The 26,491-nt window shown below is 33.0% G+C and overlaps 1 protein-coding gene across 4 annotated transcripts in view; it reads right to left on the minus strand.

Annotated features, from left to right (window-relative positions):
• Nucleotides 1–13,857: 13,857 nt before the first annotated feature.
• Nucleotides 13,858–26,491, minus strand: part of NRB4 (mediator of RNA polymerase II transcription subunit 15a-like protein) — a 34,471-nt gene continuing 21,837 nt past the window's right edge. For 2 of the 4 annotated variants that reach the window (XM_028264376.2, XM_082915483.1), the window contains exons 10-14: nt 26,143–26,487; nt 17,934–18,143; nt 17,756–17,844; nt 14,515–14,735; nt 13,858–14,232 (exon numbers count right to left, since the gene is read on the minus strand). In XM_028264376.2, the coding sequence (XP_028120177.2) occupies nt 14,525–14,735; nt 17,756–17,844; nt 17,934–18,143; nt 26,143–26,487 (855 nt within the window). In that variant the 3' untranslated portion in view covers nt 13,858–14,232; nt 14,515–14,524. Of the gene's footprint in view, nt 14,736–17,755; nt 17,845–17,933; nt 18,144–26,142; nt 26,488–26,491 lie in introns of all 4 variants that reach the window. The other 2 variants (XM_082915482.1, XM_028264378.2) reach the window with 1 other exon arrangement.

A 26,491-nucleotide genomic window follows, 5' to 3' on the forward strand; every position in this document is an offset into this window, starting at 1 on the left:
TCATGAATCTTGTTTGATAGCTCTTGAGAAAAGGATTCCAAAAATATAAATTTTATGATAAACAGATATCTAGATAAAAAATTATTGAATTTATAAGTTTTGAGATACATTCAAAATCTAAAAACATTGTTGCTTGTGCTTACAGTTGTATGGGTATTTTAGTCTGAAACATGACTTCAGAAAAATAGAGGACCAAAACTAGGGTCATTCTATTTACACACCACTTTCCCTCTCAAGGCAAACTATTAATTAATTTATTTTTTATTACAATTTTAACCTTAAGTGAAATGACTATAGAGGACAAGTTATGATACACACCATTTGTGTATTTACCATAAAGGACAAGAATAAATATAATATAATTTATCATTTTCAAACTTGTTTCTTACGTATCTTCTCTGTCAAGAATCCAAAAATCCTAAAACCAAAATCAAAAACCCTTCAACAAATAATCAAAAATATAGTATTATTGAAGATTTTGATTGGATTCAATGAAGGATGCATCTGACAATTCACATTCGGAAGAATAGAGCAATGAAAAGGGTTTTTTTTTTTTTGTTGTTTTTGTCTTCGTTTTTGTGTATGAGTGGTAAATCGTTGTTCAGTTAACCAGAGGTGAATAATATATCATTGTTCGACAAACTACAATTGAATAACTTACATATGTTCAACAGACTACAATTGAACAAATTACATATGTTCAACAGACTATAATCGAACAACTTACATATGTTCAACAGACTACAATCGAACGTATTCCATTTGTTCGACTATCTAAAACCGAACAAATGCAATGTGTTCGGATTACTACGGTCGAACTATTTCATTTTATTCAACTCTACACTTCCGAACAGTTATAAAAAAAAAAAAAATTTCCAGAACTGTGCATCCGTGGAATGCAGTAATGTTGGATCCGGGGGTCTTGTTGACTACACGAATCAATTTATTACTAATGAGGTAGTCTCATGTCAAAAATTAATATTTTTTTCTTTTTGTTTTCAAATGTTTAATGTTTAATGACTTTGTTGAGCACTAACACAGTGTTCACCGCTTGAAACTGAGAATGGAGGAGGGAACATAGACGAAGGTGGGTGTGTGGGGGTGTGTGAGTGAGGGTAAATATGGGAGTTTGTGTGTATATTGTTGTGGATGAGTGTGTAAGTAAGGACAAATATGTAAATTTATGGTGTGTGATGAGCAAAATATATATTTACTAAATTATTAAAGGTGTGCTTTTAGAAATGGTTTGCCTTGAGATAATTTATGGTGTGTAAACAGAGGCACCCCCATAACTATCATGCATTTGTTTTTTGTCCTTAAACTATTAAAGATTTATAATGAGGGAGTTGAAAAAAAAAAACACACACACACACACACACACAACCCTAATTAATGGATGAAGTTACCTTTCAAACAATGGTTGTTCATCATTTGTAATTGTTTATAAAATGTATGGTGATATAACATTTATTTTGATTTTCAAAACTTTAAAGTATCATAATTTTTACAATATGTTTATTTTTTTTATAAAATTTATATTTCTATAATCAACACAACGAAATCTATCAAACAATATTAATATTAAATACAAAATTATATAAAAATAAAAATATTTTTTTATTATAAATTTACAATTTAAACCATTTTTAATAGTAAGCTTTCTAAACTTAATTAATAATATTTTTTTAGTCTATTTTTTTTAAGTTTTTTTTAGGTATAAAACTAGAAAAACTAACACAATTTTAAAACAGAAAAAAAAAATTTTGAGAATTTCTAAAAAATTGAGAATATTCTCAATTAATACTAGAAAAAACTAAGAATTTTTTCTGTTTTACTAGACAGTTTCACAAATTAAGAAATTGTTAGTTTTGTAAAGTTAAAAGAATAATATTTTATTTTATAAAATTTTATTTTCAATATTAGTCTTGTTTGATAGATATCATTGTGTAAACTCTAAAAATAAAAATATATATAATAAAAGTTATGAAATTTTTAAGTTTTGAAATAACAAAACAAAAGTGAAGTCATATTAGCAATACTACTTGAATAAAAGAATGGTTAGATGACTATCAAAAGATTTGTAATTGGTGGGGAGGGTGGCTTCCGTAATTTTGTATTGGGACATGAGGCATAATGCTTGGTGATTGGTGGATAACATTGTCATATAGTGTATTTGTAACACCTAATAAATTTTTATTAATGCTCAATGAATTGACGCTTCTCAATTTCTTCCGTTTTTTGATTAGGGTAAAACAGTCATATATATTTATATATATATATATATATTGAAAGAGTGTTACTATTAGCACCTCATCAATTTTTTTAGATCCCCTATTATTTAGCTTCTTCTTTTTTATTTTTTTTATTATTATAATAATAACCTCAAATGAAATTATTAAAAAAGGCATCAATAATTTACGGGCACCCGTCTCACAATTAAGCCCACACATCCACTACTTCATGAGTTAGGGTTTATGAGAGCACATATCTCCATCACCATCCATCCATTTTCTCCAAATCCCACCTTCAAAACCCTTTGGCACAATATTCCAGTGGCAACCATTTGATTACCTATACTTATTCTGTAATGATAATGAGTGGAAGTTTTTCCAGTAACCACAACTCCATAAGACGAGACGTGTACAATAATAAAAGCTCAGAGAATGCTCATTGCTTTGATGGTATTCTTAGTTCAAAGGAGATTGGCCTTATAAGGGTAAGTTTCTTTTAAAAAATGACAAAAATAATAAAATTCATTCGTCATTTTTTTAGGACTAAACTCCCGAACATATGACCAAAATTCGGAAACACAGGCCCAAAAATTGTTTATTTTTTCTAGAATAGGTAACCAAACATTTATTTTCTTAGGTCATCAATAAGTATGTAGAGATAAAATAGTAATCACTTTCATGGGTTTTATTGGGGTTTTTGGGAGAGTCTTTTTGGGGTGTGGGGCCGTGCATTCAATTGAATGTGTGGAATGTTTTTATAAGGATTTTGGTATTATTTGGAGTGATAAAAGAAATTTTAAGGGTTTTTGAATTTATAAGTAGGGGTCCAAAATAATTGATAGTGTGCTAATAGCAACACTCATTTTGAAAATAGGATTTTGTGGGTTAAAAAAAGGAATCAGGACTTAATGGAATACCAATCTTACCAATAAGACTTTTAAGTAGTTAATTCAAGCTCAAAAATTATTATGACTTGTAAAGTCAAATTTTGAGGCAATAAATAAATAAAACTCAAAGAGTTATTGCCTTTGGACTAGCCATACAAGATCCATATTTATATTTAGAGGGGATGAGTTAAGGCCTAAGGAAGTCACTTAATGAAATAATCCAACCTCTATGATTGACAACTGCATAAAGAAGGTTCAATGGGTAGAAACAATTCTTAAGTCGTGACTCGATTCCAACCCTTCTTATTTTAAGAGATACCATAAGAGTGGTTCTCTTGCCCATCCCTAAGACAACAATGGTAATGAATGATTAATTAGAAAAGACAACTCCATATAGAAAATTATCATTTAAAAGATCAAAACATTACATTTTAAGTCTATCATAAGCCTAAAAATCAAAATCCTAGCAAACTCCTTTATTCTGCATCAATAATATTCAAATAATCTTTATTTGCTAACACATTCCCTTCTCTTTTTTTGATCAATTCTGCATAAAGCAATCAAATGGTCAACTTCATCTTCCCCCACGCAAATCTAGGAATGAGATTTCCGACCCTAACCATCAATACGATACTGTAACCAAGGGATCAACAAGCTCCATACTTACAGATAGCCAAGTTTTAATCTATTACTAAAGTTAGTCGTTTTGTAATTAAACCAGCACATAACCTCGCTAGGCATGTTAATAGAAACTGATTATATAATATTTGCTATTTTCTCAACCAAAAAAAAAAAAAAAAAAAAACCACTCAATAGAGAGAGCACTCTACTATAAGAGTTTCAAGTTGGTCATTTTAACTTCAGATGAGGTTTAATAAAATTTGAGAGAGCATTTGTGTTTGGTATGTCTATTTTGGGACTGATTTTGATAATTCAAACTGTTCACTTTTTAGGACTCCTTAAGTATAATATACATGCAAACAATTAACATGATCGGATATCGGTAGTTATATGTTTAAATCAAATTTGTATTATAAAAAATGAATGGTTATTCTTAAAATTATATTTATTATTTATTTTTTAAAAACAATATGATTTAACTATATAGCTATCAATATGATTTTGATCTTTTGCATTAATATTCTATTCAACAAGTTTTAAAAAGTAAATGGTTTGAATCGCCAAAATCAGTTCCAAAATAAGCCTAACAAACCAATATACTCTCCCAAGTTGAGACAACAATTTGAGAGAAGCCAAACCCTATATAAAATGTATGTAAGCATAATTGTTGTCAATAAATTAAAATTTCCTTTAATTGTTTTAAGCAAGGATTAACGTATAATTTAAATTGTATACACAAAATTGAGGGTTTAAAATAAAGTAATTAAAAATTTGACTTTTGATTTGTGAGAGCATCTTTGTCAAACTAGTTAAAATTTTATTGTATTTTAACTAAAAATTACTTCTTTTTTATTATTATTATTTTGGCTATATATTTTTGGGCAAATTACACCAGTGGTCTCTATGATTTACTCATTATTTCATTTTAGTTCCTATTGTTTCAATTTGTTCGATTTTGCCCATTAATTTAACGTATTGTGTTATGTTAGTTCAATAAATAACGACTATTAAGTTTGATGCACAAAAAATCAAATGATATGTCAATTTGTTCCCTGTAGTTTACAAAATGTGTTATTTTGGTCCCTATTGTTTTCACTTTCCTATAATCTATAAGGACCAAATTGAGACATCTTATAAATTACAGGGATCAAATTGACACATCATTTGACTTTCCGTCTACCAAACCTAACCACTATTATTTATTGGACTAATATGACACAATTCGTTAAATTAAGGGACAAAATCTAGCAAACTGAAACAATAGGGACCAAAATAAAACAACGGATAAACTATAGGGATCATTTGCATAATTTACCCTATATTTTTTTAAATACATTATCCAACAAACTCTCCATTCTTTTTCTATATTATTTAAATATTATTCTTATTCATTTTAATTTAGAATTATTTTTTATAAACTCAACACAATTAATTTCAAAATACGAAAAGTAACTTTTTTTAAATATTTGACTAGGTGAAACCACTAACTACATTTGTTGAGTCAAAACCATCAAAACTAAAAATGACTAACTTGATAGCTAGTTTGATGGAGGTGAAACTTTGTGATTTACTCACTATTTTAACTAAAATATGAAAATAACTAGTTTGAGGGAGATGCTCAGCGATATTTTTTTTTTCTTATTATTTATTTTAATTTTCCCAAAAATGTGTAGATTTTTAAATTGATACTCCTAATGAATTTTTTTTTTCTTTGGAAAAAACTAATTAGAAAAGAATCAAAATATAAAAATAAATAAATAAAAAAGGCAAATTCTATTTACACACTACTAATTTTCTCAAAACACACAATCAAGTCACTCTTTTGTCCCTCAAGTCATTTCTCAATAAACATCCCACCTTCATAGCCACCCACCATCACCATTGGCCTTCGCCACCATCACCACCAATGACCCCTCCCCAGCCTCCTATTCCCATGACAATCCTGCAGCCCCCACCAAAGAACCTCTTTTGATTTGGGTTCTCAGATTTGGAGAGAGAAAAATCAAAGAGAGATTGGCATCACCATCACCATCACCATATAGGGTTTGAACAAAAAAAAAAAAAAAAAGAAGAAGAAGATAAGTGAGAGGTTTGTTAGATAATGTCTCAATGGGACCACATATTTAAATGTAGTGTTATCATTTATAAGAAGCCTGCAATTTAAGTGATTCAATTTAGTTAATAGGCTTAAGAGTATATGTGTCATGGACCTAATGTGTAGATACTAGTTGAGTAATTTCTATTTCTATGAGGGGCAGAAATAGAAATTAAAACATATTGGTTAAGTTGGTTTTCATAAAAAACTGCCACACGGTTGTGTTGTTGAAAAACCTATTTCAACCTTATATTGTTATGGTCCCTAATCCTGCCAATGGTGAAGAACTGCCATTCTTCTTCTATTTCCTCTCAAGGAGAATTGATAAGGCACTGGTAAAGGAAAGGATTATAAGACAATAACAAAATCAATAACAAAGGGTTTATTGATAATCACGCTTCCGTTTAACCGTTCATCGATGGATTCGAGTAAGTTTTTGTCTTGATTTCTTGATGATTCACATGGTAGATGATCCAAAGCATAAATTTTCATGTTCTGAAAATAATGTTTGCAAGTGGTATCAGAGTGGTTATATCATGTGTATTATTAGAAATTGATATGCTTTATTCATCCAATTTGGCTTCCTGGTTTTCGGATTCTGTTTTTTTTTTTTTTTTTTTTTTTTCTGCTGCAAATTCTGTTTGGTTTCTGGAAATGTAAAATACTGTTTGGTTTTCGGTTTTTTGTTTTATTTGGGTAATTCTGTTTGCTTTAGTTCATCAATAATTGAGGGTTTATTTATATCATGTATATATATATATTTATTCTCATGCGGTTTGATTGGTTTTATTGTAAACATTGGTTTAAAAAAAAAAAAAAAAAAAAAAACACACCCACTTCCGTCTGCCTACTTTAAGCGTTTGAAAACAGAGCAGTTTTATTATCATTAGTGACTGTTTCAAATGGTTTGTTCAGTTTTCTTTTGGGCAGTGTTCTTAATCTCTTAATGCATGTGTTGTGGCTTGGTCTTTGGTTTTTTATTTATCTATCCATGCATGTGTAGTTTTCTACAACAGGTTTGGCTTTGGAATTTAATACTCAATTCTTGCATGTCTCTTAATCTATTCATGCATGTGTTGGTTGGCCTTTTGTCATCAATTCTTGTATACGGTTTGGTTTTTTTTTTTTTTTTTTGGAACCATCAATTATATATATATATATATATATGTATATAATTGGGATTGCTGCAAAGTATATTATATATACGGAGTAACAAATTAAGAAATCTTTAAATTTAATGTAATTTCATACAACGTCTACAGAAATTTAATTTTCTAACGTTCTAAATATAAGTCAATTCAAACAAGATGTCACAAAAGTGATCTCTCTTGTCTAGATTGTTTTATATGGAATGTTTTGATGTTCATGTATGTGTATTTCATGCGGGTATTACACACACATTTTGTGGTGATAAACATGTGCCAATTGTCAAGGAAACTTAATGTGAATAATAAATCCATCAAAAGATAGATTTTTTATTTGACATAACTTATTGTCAATGTTTGATCATTACAACAAGAATACCACTTACAGTTAATATCACTACCCAAAGGCTTGGTATTAATGTTGTGCTAGGTATCTTGAGATGTTGTCATTAAATTAATTTATTTAGAGATTATCTGTTTGGTTACTGAATGTGAGCATAATTGTTTATTCCTTTTATTTTATTTTCTATTCAGCTTTAATGTCAACTACTTCAATCTCTGCCAACATGAACAATGTTCCAATGTTAAATGGAACAAACTTTAAGGACTGGAAAGAGAATATATTAATTGTTCTCGGCTGCATGGACATAGACTTGGCATTAAGAATGCCACAACCGAATGATCTCACTGAACAAAGTACTCCTGAGGAAATTGTGTACTTTGAAAAGTGGGATCGTTCTAACAGGCTAAGTCTTATGATCATGAAGCGTGGGATTCCAGAAGTTTTTCGGGGTGCCATAACAAAGGATGTTACCGTTGCCGGTGAATTTCTCTCAGAAATTCAAAAGCGTTTTGCTAAAAATGATAAGGCTGAAACAAGCACGCTTTTAGCAAGCTTGATTTCAATAAAGTATAAAGGCAAGGGTAATGTTCGCGAGTATATCATGGAAATGTCTCATCTTGCTTCAAAACTTAAGGCACTAAAGCTCGACCTATCTGATGATTTGCTCGTGCATTTAGTTCTCATCTCTCTTTCTGCACAATTTAACCAATTTAAGGTCAGTTATAACTGCCAGAAGGAGAAATGGACTCTCAATGAGCTCATTTCATTTTGTGTGCAAGAGGAAGAGAGATTGAAGCAAGAAAGGACTGAAAGTGCTCATCTGGCAAGCACCTCCAAGCATACGGGCAAAAGAAAGCATAAGGGAAAGGAAGTTGCTGCTCCTAAGGGTCCGAAACCAAAGAAACAGAAAGTGCAGGATGGTTGTTTTTTTGTGGCAAACCCGGACACAGAAAGAAGGATTGTGCCAAATACGTCGCCTAGCGTGTAAAGAAAGGTATATTTTATGTTTTAGTCTGTTCTGAAATAAATTTAGCTTCAGTACCAAGAAATACTTGGTGGGTAGATTCTGGTGCTACTACTCACATATGTGTTTCTATGCAGGGTTGTCTGAACTACCGAAAGCCAACTGATGCTGAAAGATACATCTTTATGGGTGATGGCAAGTCCATAGAAGTGCAGGCAATAGGGCACTTTAGATTATTGCTGAAAACTGGTTATTATTTGGATTTATTAGACACTTTTGTTGTACTGTCCTTTAGACGGAATTTAATTTCTGTTTCTGTATTGGACAAATTGGGATATTGTTGTTCTTTTGGAAATATAAAGTTTAGTATGTCTATTAATTCAAATGTTGTTGGTACTGGTTTACTTAATGCGTTTGATAATCTATATTTGCTCGAAACTATTGCATCTTATAATGAAACCTTGAACGTGGAATCACGAGGTACAAAGCGTAAATTAACTAAGGAAAATTCAGCCTCATTATGGCACAAACGCCTAGGTCACATCTCTAAATCTAGAGTTGAGCGCCTTGTGTCTGATGGAATTTTGGAGTCTTGATTTTTCAGATTTTGATGTCTGTGTTGAGTGTATCAAGGGAAAACAGACCAAAATGAAGAAATATGGTGCCCATAGGACTACAGATGTCTTACAATTAATTCATACGGACATTTGTGGACCATTCCCTATGGCGTCTTGGAATGGTCAACAATATTTTATTACATTCATAGACGACTATTCCAGATATGGGTATCTATTTCTTATCCATGAGAAATCACAGTCTTTGGACGTATTCAAAACATTTAAGGCCGAAGTTGAGTTACAACTCAACAAATGGATAAAAAGTGTCAGGTCTGACCGTGGTGGTGAATACTATGGCAGATATGATGGATCAGGTGAACAACGTCCAGGACCGTTTGCAAAATACCTGGAGGAATGTGGAATCGTCCCACAATACACCATGCCAGGATCACCTAGCATGAATGGTGTATCTAAGAGACGAAACCGGACTCTTAAGGATATGGTAAGAAGTATGATCAGTCATTCTACTTTACTAGAGTCCCTCTGGGGTGAGGCTCTAAAGACAGCAACTTATATCTTAAATCGGGTGCCAACTAAAGCAGCTGCAAAAACACCTTATGAGCTTTGGGTTGGGCGAAAGCCTAGTCTAAAACACTTGCATGTGTGGGGGTGTCCTACTGAGGCGAGGCCTTATAAACCTCATGAAAGAAAATTGGACTCCAAAACCATCAGCAGCTACTTTATTGGCTATGCCGAACGATCACGGGGTTACAAGTTTTATGATCCCACAAATAGGTCAATATTTGAGACGGGAATTGCAACATTTTTTGAGGATGTTGAGTTTGGAGGGGAGAAATCCAGTTAGAGACATTGTCTTTGAGGAGGAAGCAGGAGTAATCCCACTTCCTACTACTACTTTTGACCAATTATAGGTTCCTATACCTGTCATTGCTCGAGAAGTAACTTCGGATCCTCAACTAGACAATGTTGTTCAAGATAATATAGTCCAATCCCTCATTCAAGATGAGGTAATTGTTCCTGAGGAACAAACTCTACAACCTCAACCTCAAGAACCTGTGCCATTAAGGCGATCCACAAGAGAAAGGAGATTTGCAATTTCGGATGATTATATTGTATATCTCCAGGAACATGAGGTAAAAAATGGAATGTCGAAAGATGATCCAATCAACTTTTGTCAAGCCATGGAAAGTTCCAACCCTCATAAATGGATAGAAGCCATGAATGAAGAATATAAGTCTATGCAAGACAATAAAGTTTGGGAACTTGTCTCATTACCAGTTGGTGCGAAGCCCGTAGGTTGTAAATGGATATTTAAAACCAAAAGGGATTCAAATGGTAATGTGGAGAGGTATAAGGCACGTCTTGTAGCCAAAGGCTTTACTCAAAAGGAAGGAATTGACTTTAAAGAAACTTTCTCTCCAGTTTCTTCGAAAGATTCTTTTAGGACAATTATGGCGCTTGTTACATATTTTGATCTTGAGTTGCATTAGATGGATGTCAAAACAGCTTTTCTTAATGGTGACATTAAAGAAACAATTTATATGGTGCAGCCAGAAAACTTTGTGTCAGGAGACCGAAAGAATATGGTTTGCAAATTGACTAAATCCATCTATGGACTCAAACAAGCTTCTCGTCAGTGGTACTTCAAATTTCATCAAGTTCTCACTTCGTATGGTTTTGAAACTAATGTTGTTGATGAATGTGTGTATCACAAGTTCAGTGGGAGTAAACACATATTTTTGGTTTTATATGTTGATGATATATTGCTTGCCACAAACAATATAAACTTATTGCATGACACCAAGAGATTTCTATCTAAGAATTTTGAAATGAAAGATCTTGGTGATGCTTCCTTTGTATTAGGAATCGAAATACACAGAGATCGTTCTCGGGGTATTCTGGGATTATCACAAAGGAGCTATATCGAAAAAGTACTCAATAGATTTGGCATGCAAAATTGTAAATCAGGTGAAACCCCGGTTGCTAAGGGAGACAAGTTTAGTCTCAGCCAATGCCCGAAGAACAGTCTTGAAATTCAAGAAATGCAGAAGATTCCTTATGCCTCGGCTGTAGGGAGTCTAATGTATGCTCAAGTATGTACGCGTCCGGATATTGCGTTCATAGTTGGCATGTTAGGCAGATATTTAAATAATCCTGGCATGGATCATTGGAAAGCAGTCAAGCGTGTTATGCGATATTTACAGAGAACAAAGGAATATATGCTCACATATAGGAGATCGGATAAGTTAGAGGTCATTGGATATTCCGACTCCGATTTTGCTGGATGCCAAAACAGTAGGAAATCCACATCAGGCTATATTTATCTGTTAGCTGGCGGAGCAATTTCTTGGAGGTCTGCAAAGCAGACGCTCATAGCTTCATCCACCATGGCCGCAGAGTTTGTAGCATGTTATGAGGCATCAAACCAAGGGAAATGGCTGCGGAATTTTGTCACTAGGTTGCGTATTTTGGAAGGCATTGAAAGGCCACTTAAGTTATATTGTGGCAATAAGTCTGCAATTTTATATTCCAATAACAACAGGAGCTCGACAAAATCAAAGCATATTGATATCAAGTTCCTAGTTGTAAAAGAAAGAGTGCAGAGTGGACAGATTTCCATAGAGCACATTGGGACAAACTCCATGATAGCGGATCCACTTACGAAGGGACTTCCACCCAAGGTCTTTCATGAGCACACTGCTCATATGGGTGTTGTTCTATTTGAGAACATTTTGGTTTAGTGGGAGTTTGTATTTATATTACTGCTTTATGTCAGCCTTGAGTTTTATCTATGTAATTAGATTAATTTTTGCAGAAATGAAGTACTCAGTTTATTACACTCTATTACGTATTGTGAAGTATTGATCCCAATAAAGTTAAGTAGGACCAGTTGGAAATAGGCATGTATGGATCACATTACATGTAATTTCCATGCTACGCATCCATGATTGATCTATGTTATTTAACTGTATTGGTATACGTGACCATTGGTGGGTCGAGTTACGATTAATGTAACGAAGACCGCTTTGATCCTATATCAATATAGTTAATGGACAAGATTGTTTGGATACCCTCAGGTCATGATAACAAATTTCAGAGCTCACTAAAGTTAAGCACATTTTTCAGGTTACATATGTGGTCCAGTGGGAGATTGTTAGATAATGTCTCAATGGGACCATATATTTAAATGTGGTGTTATCATTTATAAGAAGCCTGCAATTTAAGTGATTCAATTTAGTTAATAGGCTTAAGAGTATATGTGTCATGGACCTAATGTGTAGATACTAGTTAAGTAATTTCTATTTCTATGAGGGGCAGAAATAGAAATTAAAACATATTGGTTAAGTTGGTTTTCATAAAAAACTGCCACACGGTTGTGTTGTTGAAAAACCTATTTCAACCTTATATTGTTATGGTCCCTAATCCTGCCAATGGTGAAGAACTGCCATTCTTCTTCTATTTCCTCTTAAGGAGAATTGATAAGGCACTGGTAAAGAAAAGGATTAGAAGACAATAACAAAATCAATAACAAAGGGTTTATTAATAATCACGCTTCCGTTTAACCGTTCATCGATGGATTCGGGTAAGTTTTTGTCTTGATTTCTTGATGATTCACATGGTAGATGATCCAAAGCATAAATTTTCATGTTCTGAAAATAATGTTTACAAGGTTGGCTATGGCAGGGGGTGTCAAAGTGTGCAACGATAATGCGATCGCCATCGCAACAAAAGGTTATCTCTCTATCTCTCTCTCTTCTTCTTCCCTTCTCTCTCTCTCTCTTTTCTTCTTGTCGCTCTTCTTCTTTGATTGAAACTTGCGCCGCCCCCCTTTCAACCACCGCTGCAACTTGGGCTACCTTCCTCTACTGCTATTGGAAAACGTGATTGGCGCCACCTCAAACCCTATATCTTGGGTTTAACATCATTTGTTTAGAAAAAAGATAATGAAGGCTAGAGAGGGTAAAGGCGACAACAAGAGGAGGCGAAGACGGGAAGGGAGGGGCGGCGACTGAAAGGGGTGGCAGCCGACGACAATGGTAGTTAGAGTTAGGGTTTGAGATAGAGAGTTAAAAGAAGCTGAGGATAATTTAGGATTTTTGGATAAGTGATGGTGTAAAGTGAGAAGAAATCAAACAGTTGAAAATGTGTGGTGTGTATTGAAAAAAATGGTGTATCGAGCAATTTGGTAGTGTGTAAATAGAATTAGCCATAACTAACATGTCCAGATATCACAATTGACCGTAACCCGTGTTTGCCTAAACTCAAATAGCAGTTTGCCTAAACTCAAATAGCAGCTGTAAACAAAATAAACTAATTATAAACACAACGCAAACAATGTTTGGCTTCTCTCAAGTTGAGATAGTGTTCAGGTTTTGTAAGCCTAATTTAGAATCGATTTTGATGATTTGAATCGTTTACTTTCTAAGTTTACTTTCTAAGTCTCGTTAAGTAAAATATTTATACGAAAAATAAAATAATTAAACATCGATATCTATATATTTGAATCATATTTATATTTAAAAAATGAATACAAATATAATTTCAAGAATAACCATCCACTTTTTGTAATACAAATTTGATTCAAACATATAATTACTCTTCTCTGATTATATCTTAATTTATTATATGAATGTGAACGGTTTGAATTACTAAAATTGTCCCCAAAATGAGGCTACTAAGCTCAAACACTCTATCAAGAGTTGAGATGACCAACTTGAAAAAAGTCAAATCCTCATCATTATTATTATTTTACCATTTCCCCAAAAAATCTTTTTCTGCTAATGCAAAATTTCTAAATTTTTTTGAATGCATAATTTTGATGAACTACAAATTACATGGAAAATAAATAAATAAATTGAAAAAGGGGCAAATCGACAAGAAGTCATCAATGATACTGGATGGATTCTCCAAATCAAAGAAATGCACCTTTTCAATCTGTCTCAACTACTACTAGGCCAACCAACATAAATTTAAAAAAAAAAACAAAAGCAAATGAAAAGAAAAAGAAAATCCATTTTAAGTCCAAGATTAAATAAATTCAGTTACAGTATCCACTTAAAACAAGGCACGGAGTAAACCACCTCGGACATGATAGGACAAATGACTGGCAACAAACACACAACGGCAAATATTTATGGTGAGCTGTGCGAAAAGAAACCCTATATAGCACAAAACATGTTACAGCAACAACATATAATTAACCTTTATGATACACTATGCCAACAACATTCCTCCAGTAAATAAAACAAGCTCTCAATTATACAAAATACCTAAAGCAGTGGGTGTGTGCTCCTTCCACATATATGCAAAACCCCAAACAAGACTACATCTCACAGTAGGACCAAGCAGCAGCAGCTCCGACCATTTTCTGCATCAAAGCCATCAACAATTCTTCCCCATTTCAAAGATTGAAAATGAACATGAACACGAGTCGTTTGTTTGGTGCAGCTTCTTGTAAGCCAAAAGCACACCCCTCAGCTTTCACACATTTTTTTTTTTTTTTTCCTGCTTAATTAATCTATTACTACCTAATAAACTATAAGTAGATACTACGACAAACAGACTCCCAAAATAATTTTTTTTTTTTTTTTTAAAAAAAGGCTATAAAAAGCTCATATAAGTTGCACCAAAGAGCCCCATTCATACATACCAAAAGGATATTATGCAGCAGTCAAGGAGTAGTTCTCCCAAGTTCCATATTTGGAGCTGAAGCTCCCTCCACCACTCTGTTGTGCATACTCTGAAATAACTGCACGAGCACAATCATCCCAAATCCTAGCTATCTCTCCAAGTGACATAGGTTGGGAAAGGTTTCGGAGAGAGATGCTAAACCTTGACTTTGCCTTCACTGATAGATCTTCATACTCCTTACTGTCAAAGCAAATTCCCATATATATATAAACAGATGTTCAAATGCAAAGCGAAAATTGATGCACAATAATTGATGCACAATGAAAGGTGAAATTTCTGACTAACTTTGGTTAATCATCTTGATGCACTACTCAAATATGCACACTTGAAGAAGATAAGAGAAGCAGACAATGGACTATCCATTTGTGCATGTATGTCAATTCTGATGGATTATAAATTAGAGAAACGTGGAGAATGATACCCGGAAACAATTATGGAAAAAAATAGCTAAGAAAAAGAGGGTTGAGCAGGATTTTGTCATGTTGTGGGCAATGATTACAACAGTGATGTAGGAAGTGCAGCAGCAGTGGGACCTGATGGTAATTTAGTGTATGAAGTGCAGAGGTGCTGAAGGTTTTTCCATTAATCTATTCTGTCTATGGAGCATTGGTAATTAGGGCTGTGCAGTGGTGGTGGGCAATGATGGTGGCCACGTGAGTTGTTGGCTAATGGGCCCAATAATGTATATTATCCTGTCTTAACACTCCTCCACAACTCCACATACGCGATCTTGTTTCGCACAAGGAGAGGCAAACAAGCTGAACTAAACAAAGTGCATTAACATTTGCACAAAAAGATCAAGAATAACATGTATAAATAAGAGCAATCACAAATAACGTGACGTGAACCAAAATAGGGTGCACAAACACAGTTAATAGATTAGCAATAACATACATAAATTGGAAACAAACACAAATAGCAATATTAGAACCCAAGCCCAACTAGACCTAAAGTAATGATACCATATTAGATGATGACCAATTGTTCCCAAAACTTGACTAGTTAAGAAATGAACCCAACAACGTATACCATGCCAACAATGTAAGTGTGGTGATGACGGGTGATTAGGGTGGATTGGAGGATGAAGGGCGGAAGAACAATAAAAAATTACGAAAATAAAAGTACTTTTTTTCATTTTTTATTGTCCAGGCAATTTTTGGGTGCCATGATATGTTAAATATCTTTGCTAGTTGAATAAAAAATATTCCATTTGGCACAATCTGATCTTTCCATTTACTATTTTGGAGCCAATCTAGTAAACAAAAATTAAATAAATAGGTTTACATTTTTGAAATTGGAGATAACGGAAATGAATTGAAATTAAACATTGCTATGAGTAAGTTATTAGTTTTTTGCTAAAAAAAAAAAAGAAAAAGAAACAGTTTTTCTTGTAAAAAACAAAAACAGAAAACTTGTTTGGTGTACAAAAATGTTTGGAAAGCAAATGAAAATAAAAATAGAGAAATATGTTTAATGAGTTGTTGGAGGCAGTGCCCAACAGTGGAGGGTGGATGGATGTGGTGACCGGCGGTAGGGGTGGTCTGAGGGTCACCAAAAGGTGGCCAAAGGTCACAACGGTGACCAGTCAGACGCTGGGGAGTTGTCAGAGCTCGCTGGTGGCCGACCAAAGCTCCCTGGATGTCGGCGGTAACCAGCCAGTTGGCCACTAGCAGTGGCCGAAGGTGGTAGGTGAGAGAAGAATGAAAAGCCGTTTTGAAAACACTTTTTCTTAGTTTTCCAAAATTTTGGAATCAATTCCAATGTTTTTTTAAAATGAAAACAATATACCAAACACGTTTCCATTTCTAGTTTCCAAAAAAAAAAAAAAATGAAACCGAAAACATAAAACATAAAACATAAAACATAAAACATAAAACATAAAACATGAAACATGAAACATGAAACAAAAGCATAGTGTTGAAGGAATTACGCACGACCTGAAATGACACGACATGAACACTGGCAACATGACACGATTGCCAACCATAATGCAATGATCCTTCAGTAACAAGAGTTAATTATGGGTCATGGTAGAGGGCATGTCCTTGCCTATTTTTTTAACACGCTGACCCCTTGTCATTCCCAAAACGTCAAGCGAGTTCAATTTATAATAAACACTAGAAATTAGGCTTAATCAAAATCTTGTATAGTACTGATGTAGGACAATTAGGGACAGCAGCAAATCTAGGCTTTTGAGGCTGATTTTAATTGGATTTTATGGCTGCAATTGCAAAAAGAATATAGGGAACAAGTAGGGTTTGTTTAGGGTAATAAATAAGTAAGAGTTCAAACATGAAATGATGGGATTTTTAGCACTGTTTAGGGGATGTTATAAGGCTGTGAACAGTAACTAAAACAGAAAAGAAGAAGAAAGAAGAGAAGAAGAAGAAGATAGGTCTAAGAATCACTCCTAGAATCTCTTAGGCATCACACCTAAGGTTAGGGTTGCATCACACAATCCCCACGAAAACTTCAAAGCTTTTCAAATTCTCTAAAATATCAACTTTATTAAAGTATAAGCATTACATTATATGACTTTATACAGAACTAAGAGACTTCCTAAACCAACTATAACCAAAAAAGGAACTATCATAATATCTTTGACTTCCAAAACTAATCTAAGAGTAAACAAGAAACAAAAACAAAGACTAATTAAATAGCTTGACCCATAAGACGACCCATCGGCGATCCACACAACCGATATTCAGAAATTCTGCAAATTACCAAAATACCCTTAACCTTAAAAATCCTAGGAAACATAAAAATAATAATAAAGATAGACTAATGATATTAGAAATATGACTATATGTGGTTACTATCAGTTTCTCTTTAAAATCATGCCAAGTTTCAAATATCGCCGCTACTTTGAATTTATTCTTTGTTAAGTTTCTTATACTCTGCATCAAGTACTCAAGATTTAACAAACATGACTATATGCAATAGGATCTTCAGTTTAGGCTCCACTATTTTTTACAACAAATGCATTGTCATAAAATATTTATGAAATATATAGAATGATCTATGTCAATGAATATATTACCATATTGAATCAGTTCACTTAGGAAACCAATTATTATTTAGTTTAACTATTTCCCCTTATGAACATATGAGAAAACTCAGAATTAACAATGAGAAAAGACAAAACGCCAATGCTGTAATAATAATAGTAACAAAGAAACCACAAGGCTGTGTTTCCTCACCTAACTTCAATCGGAAACTTGTCCAGGAGTATTGGAGAGGAGTTTGGATAATTAGAAGGAACAAGCAACCGTAAGGGCTGAATAGGTGACTGCAAATCCATAAAACACAAAGTGAATACAATGTTGGAAAGAACTACACTGACAGACAATAAATGAGATCAAAGGATTTGAAACCCACCATTTGAGCAGAAGCATACTGTGACTTCAAGTTTGGACTGAGAGCAACAGCAATGAAACAGCACTTGACAATAGTTCCTTCACTGCCTTCACAAGCAGCAGCAGCAGCAGCTACTGCAGTTGGATCAACATCTTCGTCACTGATATCTACTACTGTATCTATAAGTCGCTGATTTATCACCCTTATTTCATCCAAAAGGGCATGGTTAGCCTGCAACAGGTGATGCATCATATTACACACAATGAAAAGTCAAATAGGAATTTTTTGCCAGAAAGATCTAAGATGAAACTCAATTTACAAATTCATATCTAAGCTTCATATTACACAATGAAAAGCCAAACGGGAATTTTCTGCCCCCAAAGATGTAAGATGAAAATCATTTACAAGGTCATACTTTTTTTTTTTTTTTTTTGATTGGCACCGGAGTGTCCGGATCAAAGCCCGACTAATCCCTAAAGGTGCATAGGCCCTCGGCAAAGAGTTTCCCGCAAGTGCACCACGGTTAATTCAAGAGTATTTCCCCAGTTTGATGGCCCCAAAGAAATGTTAGCACAAAAGAAGTTTCGATCCCTAAACCTTGGAGGGAACACAACCCCAAGAACCAAGGCCTTGCCACTAGGCCAACCCCTTGGGATTATTTACAAGGTTATACTGAAGCTACCTTAAGCTTAAGCAAGAGATTGTCGCAAAATTACTAATAACAATGGCCTTGTGAACAATTAAGAAGACATATCTCAGAACTAAACTTAGATCAAAGCAAAAAATGAGCAAGAATGAGTAGTTTTCCTATCATTTGAGGGTAATTACCTTCAACCAGGAGATGAAGCCATTCAATCCTGATCGTGTAAACTGACCACAACCAGAACTATTTATAATTGTAAAAGCTCAGATACAGACAAGAGTCACACAGATATGAGACGAAACATACAGGCCAACACAGATTTGCAAAAACATGAACGATATATACACAAAGATAAAAAAATATTTATGTTTGAAAATAGAAGCAAATTATTCATTACTATAGAAAGAAATAATTTATTACATAAACATAGCATGACATAGTTCACTTTCTATTTTTTGTGTTAAAAACAAAAAATGAAAAAAATAGGATATAAAGCTCCAATATCGAACTTTTCAAAGTTTTGAGCTTTCACTAACAAACTGAAAGTCATAATGGCATATAGTTTTGAAGTATTAAAAAAAATCCTAAAGAAGCGATAACTATGTGTAGATCCATAGTTTCATATTCTATTTTAATCTTTGGCCTTCATTTTAATTTCTTCAAGCCTGTAACAAGTTGTCAATAGAAGTGTCTCATGCATGTTCAAATGATAGACATGCAGGTTTCATGTGTCCAAAATGTGTCCAGTGTATTTTCTTTTAATAAACTAAAGTGCATGTCCACTTAGTGTTGATGACCAACACGTTGGACACAGACAGGGCATGCTAGGTGGTCTCAGTCCTTCGTAGATCATAATGATGAAATCTAAGCAGTAATATCCATTTTACATTATTTACTTGCAGAAATATATAATAAATACAAATGTTGAACACAACCATTGTAAGAATATCTTAATAATCATGACAATTTCTTTAAATGAAAAAAATCAATGCCAGGTTAATAATAATACCCAAATAAAAATTACCCGTGCATAAAGTTATACACTAACTACATACTTTGTCTCACAAGAACCACTAAAATAATAATGTTCTTGTATAAGAAATAGTAACAGAATATCATAGTTCTCAATTTGAATCTTATGATTTAATCTAATTTGACCCCATGCTGATCTAAATCTAGATTGACACACATATTTTAAAGAATCTTAATCAATGTACATGAATTGTTGGACAATCTCACACTTTTCCATTTAGTAGCTTTTCAACCATATAATGCCATCTTTTATTTTATTTTATTTTTTCTCTCCAAAATAAGTAAATGAAGGATTTGTTAAGGTCTTTGAAGTCAAATTATTGTATATTTTGACTCTATTCCCTTTTTATGCTATTGAAGATGGCTGGTGCTCTATTTAAGATAGAGATTTCCTCTAAAGACTTCAAATAAAAAACTACTTGTTCCATACATTCAGGTGTCCAAAGAGAACTCAGGAAGTCGTCATTTCGAAAATAAAGAGGTTTTGTGCTTTGATGTCAGTACATGCACATGCACAAAAGCTGGCAACAAGGGTAATGTTAGTATACATTTGAATTGTGATATAATTGTAATGTTGTATATTGGGGTAACTTAATTCAAACGGAACATTAAACAGAAACACAAAATGATTTGAATTTATATTATGTTTATAAAGATTTTAAATATTTTTGGGAGGAAAAAGAAAAACTATGAACCGAAAAGGTAGAAAGGACATGACATAATTTTTAATAATTTGAAACCCTCTTTTACTTGTCTTGAAGTACCAATGGCATTGTGAGAAAGCCTTTAAAGTGTAGCTATTGTAAAATGATATATGGCACTATTTGGAAGAAATAATTCTTGATCAAATCCTTTGTTTTATCAAATTACTTTTCAATGATTGATTCAATAGTTCTGTTTAATACCTGTGATCTTAAATAATAAATACAACAGTTACACAATGGTTATATTCGTACATGTTTTCAGGGTTGAGAGGAGCCATGCCTAGAGAAAATGAGACATCTCACAAGCCTAATTTAGTGTCAACATTTCATTCTAATCTAATTTATGAAATTGATACAAAAAAAACCATGTTACAAAGGCTTGTGGTGGATTCGAAACCCTAAGAATCTTCTATAATTTGAATTCCAATTCACTTCAGTTAGTTCAATATTAACTTTTAGTTAATTTAGGTTAAGAACAACTATTCTCCTTGTTCCGATTAATTGAGCATCAATTTCCAAGATTTAAGCGACGCAGCCTTTCAATCCCTAAGGATACGACACCCATACTTTTTCCATTATACTCGTTTATATTGCTACGGGTTCTTAATCATCACACAATCACAGCATCTTTTTCTTCCCCCTCTCAATCTTATTCTTCTTCCGAAGCACATCCAGCAGCCCGACAGAAACCCAGCAGACCATGGCTGCAACCACCCACGGAGCTCAGATCATCTCCCTCCTACTACCTAGACCAACCACTCCACCAACAACCTCATGTGGCAACCACCATTATTTGAGTCTTGGTATAGTTGGTCGTGTGTGTGCCTACGTAAAAAATGCGCGTACGTTTGTAATGACAAGAAAAAGAGAAACGATTAAGGTAAAGTCAGTAGATGGTGGAAAGTGGTGGTTTGGTTGGCCTAAGGCCTGCTAGTTGAGGTGGTGTTTGTTAGCCCCACCAGTGGAGGCTGCCACACTAGAGAGGGCATCAAAGTCTACCATGGGAGGCATGGTTTCATTGGTGGAGGTCTTCCTTTTTTGGAGGAAGTGAGGGAGAAGGACATGGAGAACACAAAGAGATGGTGGGTGATCACTGCAGTTAAGCAGCAGTGAAGGGAATGCGGAGGAAATAAGAAAGAAAAGGAAGAAAAAAGGGGGGAAAAGGGCAAAAGCATCATTTTCTCAGTCTCATCCTGTCACACAGTTTAGTGCATGTCAAAACTGTCATTGTTTACTATGTAACATCATGACCAAATCCAAAAATGAATGAACAGGAATTTCAAAAGCCATATCCCCTCATCAATTTCAAGAATTAAAATAAATGCATAAATTAGTATAAAATATAGTGAAGTACATAGCAAATTAATGGTGTACGAGATCCATTCCACCTTTTTAAGACATTTAAAACACAATTTAAGGCTTGAACCACAGGAGTTTCCTTGCAACTCCTATCTCACAGTACAACAAACCAGTGATCACCATTCTCACACGAATAAGATCTACAATGCTTAAATGGTATATATAGAATACAAATTCATTTTGTAGATAATGCAACAATATGTACTAGTACAAAAGTTCACAAATTCGGCAATAATGAAAAATTATAATGGAATTAGACGGACAAGCGTAGCACCATAATGGTTTGAACTTTTAGTCAATGCTAATGTCTCAAAGAGAGGTTTCTTCCAATGTTGTCAATGTCAATGACATGAGTTACAAGGGATAAAACCATATGCAAACTTCATAAAAATAAGGACCTGTTTTTTATGCATGTTCATCCACATTGAATCCATCAACATATCAAAGTTCACAATACAATACACAGCACTCCCTAAGTGGTGTGCAATCTATGCATTTAATTTTTCCTGCACAAAAACTTAAACATGTATAGGTGTAATATGAAATAATGGGGACATTGTATTTAACTCTCAAGTGGTCTTAAACATTGCTTATTTAACATAAAATAAGGGCAAAATCCATTTTACCTCCCTGTGGTATGGCTCAATAGCACTTTACCCCGTCTTTTAAAAATAGCCATATACCCCCCATGTGATTTTTTTACTAAAATGTAACCTTAACACCGTTAATGTTAACAATAAAAGGACAATTATACCCTTTATGTCTTCTTCTCCTTCTATTTTTGTCTCTCTTTGTAAATAAATAAATAAATAAATTTATTTCCATGACTAAGCAAAAAAATAAAAAGCATAACACAAAACTAATTTAAGAAACTAGACTTTCCTAAATATTTTTTTAAATAAACTTAATTTTTGTATTTTAATTAATTTATGATTTAATTTGTTAAATATATATGTACATGTATAATTTAAAATGTTATTAAATAATAAATTGACTTAAAAATTAAAAATCAGATTAAGGTACTTTTATGATTTAATTTGTTATATATATATATATATATATATATGTATTTATTATGTATATGTTTAATTTAAAATGTTATTAAATAAGGTAATTTTATGGTAATAAATTAGGGTCTTTAGTTTAACTTATGATTTAATTTGTTATATATATATATGTGTATGTTTATGTTTATTTTAAAATGTTATTAAATTAAAAATTAGGTTAAAATTTAAAAATCAGATTAAATTAGTTTGATGATTAATTTTTATAATAATAAATTAAGATATTTAGGTTAATTTAATTATATATATAATAACTTGAGTTAAAAATTAAAAATTAGATTAAGGTACTTTTATGATTTAATTTGTTTTATATATATATATATATATGTATGTACGTATTATGTATATGTTTAATTTAAAATGTTATTAAATAAGGTAATTTTATGGTAATAAATTAGGGTGTTTAGTTTAATTTATGATTTAATTTGTTATATATATATATATGTATGTTTATGTTAATTTCAAAAAGTTAATAAATTAAAAATTAGGTTAAAATTTAAAAATTAGATTAAATTAGTTTGATGATTAATTTTTATAATAATAAATTAAGATATTTAGGTTAATTTAATTATATATATAATGTGTGTTTAATTTAAAATGTTATTAAACAAGAAATTTAGATAAAAAGGGTAAAACAAGGCTAGTTTCATCTTCCTGCACTAAAATTTAACTTTGACTAATTTTTTTTTTCCTTTCCCTCTCTCAAAATGGGCATGTGAGACACTTTCTGGTACTTTGGATAGAAAATGTTACTGTAGCAATTTAATCCAAAACCACAAGGAAGGTACGTGACTATTTTTGAAAGACAAAGGTAAAGTGCTATTAGGTCATACCACAAGGGGCTAAAATGGTTTTGCCCAATAAATAATAGATAGATAGATAGATAGATAGGTATACATTTACATGTATAGATAGAAACAGAACCACAAAATGCACAATACGGTTGAATAACCACAAAAGTACTCACAACTGAAAGATTTGTCTGGTCTAGTAATTTAACCTACAATACCATGAGATAATGCAACCTGTCATAGCGTTCAGTCACACGTGTGACTGATGGATAGCTTGATATTGCATTATAGGACCAATTTCCTATAGCTTAAGCTTTTGATACAAGTGGCAATCTAACATGGTAACGGAGCCGGAGAACCCAGGGGTGGGTAGGGTACGTGTCCCTAGTCTACACACAACAAGTGCTACCAAGTGAGCATGCTACATGTGAGGGAGAATGTGAAACGAAGTCCCAAATCACCTGGGTATGAAAGTAATGTGTAGTACATAAACGCAAGGATACCCTCACCTCAATAGCTAACTTTTGTAGTTGAGTTCTACCTAAGCCCGTGTAACAGTGACAAAGGCATATCTTCTACTTGGATGTTACCATCAAAAAGTAACAATTTACATGGGAAACTCTACAAAAATTTCCCCTAGATCAAGGTTAGGTAGGGAAGAATTTCAAGCTAAACAACTAAGGTATTCTTGCTAAACTGGATGAATGGTTAAGGAAAAGGTAATTGGCCTCTACAACTAAAACATTACTAAATGGAACATAAGCAAGCATGCATGTATATTTTAGAGAAGCAAGTAACATTGTCTTTTGCAACATTTCAATTTGAGCCATCAAAGTTTAACCTTGTATTTAAATGATGTCCCAATCAAACAATGTACAAGCCTATACATTCAAAGGATTGCCATGTCTAAGTCAACTTCATTTGATTAAGAGTAAGAGAGCCACCTATGTGTTGAGAATGAAGAGGAATTCAGACATAAAGATAGCCGACCTATGTCCTATTGTTACCAAATCATGAATCAAATCGTGAATCTTTTTGCTAAAATAGTGAATCATGAATTGTAAGATTCACTTTATTGAATACAATATATAATTCTCTACATGAATATATAAATAAAATCCAGTGTTTAAAATAAAATAAATATATATATAGATATATCAATATAACTAAATTGTATATATATAACCTTGCATATCGATCTCTTTTTATTACTTAACAGAGAAGAAAACAACATCGTTTCATGCATTATGCAAGCAAAAACAAAAGTAGAACTGAATCGTAGTGAATAGTAATGTAGCAAATTGAATTACATGATTCACTCAATTTTCAATTCAAATGCCCAATTCTAATAATTTTGGTTGAAATTCTTGAATCATTCAAATCGAATCGTTAATTGTATTTTCTAACAACCATTCGAATGATTATCCTCAAAGTTTCAGCTTCCTTGTTAGTGCCCAAAATAAATGTTCACTGCTTTAGCGCGAACTTGTGGCAAGTTTTGGTGGGTCATTATCGAGGTGCCAAGCGATTCTCAGATGTTGTATTGCATGATATCAACTTTTATTCAAAGCAATTTTTGGTGGATTTTGGCATACAAATTTTCCAATTTTTGGTGGATTTTGGCATACAAATTTTCTAATATTTTTTGTTTTATTGTTATTACTAGGAGCTTGGTTAATTAGGACTTTAAATTTGAATATTTGGAAATTTTTAACAGTCCTTGTTATCTATTTTGTTTGGAATATTATTTACTAGTTTTCCTTAGATTTCCCACACACATGAGCATCTTGCATTTGCTCTTCCATATCAAGTTATCTTAGTACTAAGAGTATAATTCTAATCTAAGAAGATTAAGACGCCGATGAATAAGAAAGATTATAATCACAATTTGTTTTTCCTCATGAAGTTATCTCCATCAATATTGAGCAAATCTATGTCAACTTGTTCACCTCTTACAGGATAGTACCCAAAATTTCCCCTCATGAAGGGGCTCACCACAACAATTTTGTCACTCTTAATCCTAGTAAATTGGTTCAAAATGTTTATGATGTTCATGGTAACACCACCACCGAGTTTTCTCTGCTTGAGCTCCTTGGTAATATTCATATTCGTTGCTTCTTGATTCAATATGGTCTACCCTTGAGCTAGTGTTTGATTCTACTCTACAAAAATAATGCACTGTCAAAGTTAAAAGAACCCCTGAAGTCAGACCTCTATCATGGATTATGGCACTAAATAGTGAATCCTTGCAATAGCTTTCCAAGGAGGAGGTGGAAGCCAAAGATAATTGCTCCTCAAAACTATATCTTTCATGCAAGTCTAGTGAAATAACAAAACCAAAACACATTGCGAGTATTTGTGAAAAGAGATAATGATCATACAGAATAACAAATAACAGAGAAAAAATCAAGTCCCACAACATGATTTATTAGGTAGTAAAATGACAAAAAAAAAAACATGAAAAGTAAATTTTAAGCAAAAGGGGAACTCTACCCCAAAATTTAATTACCAAGTATGTTAGGGATCCTCTAGGGAAACCATAAAGGCTTCTATGTAATGAACTAACAGCAAGATATAGTCCACATGCATAAGTAGCTTCCATTGTTACTAAAGAAAATGTCAAACAAGGAACAATACCTCAATTCTAGGCCTCTTGATGGTAGAAGTTGCAGTTGATTCTAAGTCAGATGCTTCAGAACCAGTCAAATGCTTGAAACTGTCATTTACACTGCCAGCAGATGATACAACATTTAAGGGCATTGCACTTGTGTAGCGCCTCATTTTCCTTGCTCCGGTATTTCCATCTTGTGTGACAAAATTTCTTGATTGTAGACGACACTTTGTCATGGCAACCAAATCTTCACCAACTGCAGCTCTAGATCCATTACCTGGTGCTGATCCTGCTACCCTATCAACCATACTAACAACTGAGCCAATATCACTAACTGAGGCACTCAACGCTTTAGGTGACATTGACTTTACCTAA

This window comes from Camellia sinensis, chromosome 2, assembly GCF_055761805.1.
Source record: "Camellia sinensis isolate YWXY chromosome 2, ASM5576180v1, whole genome shotgun sequence".
Taxonomy (NCBI): Eukaryota; Viridiplantae; Streptophyta; class Magnoliopsida; order Ericales; family Theaceae; genus Camellia; species Camellia sinensis.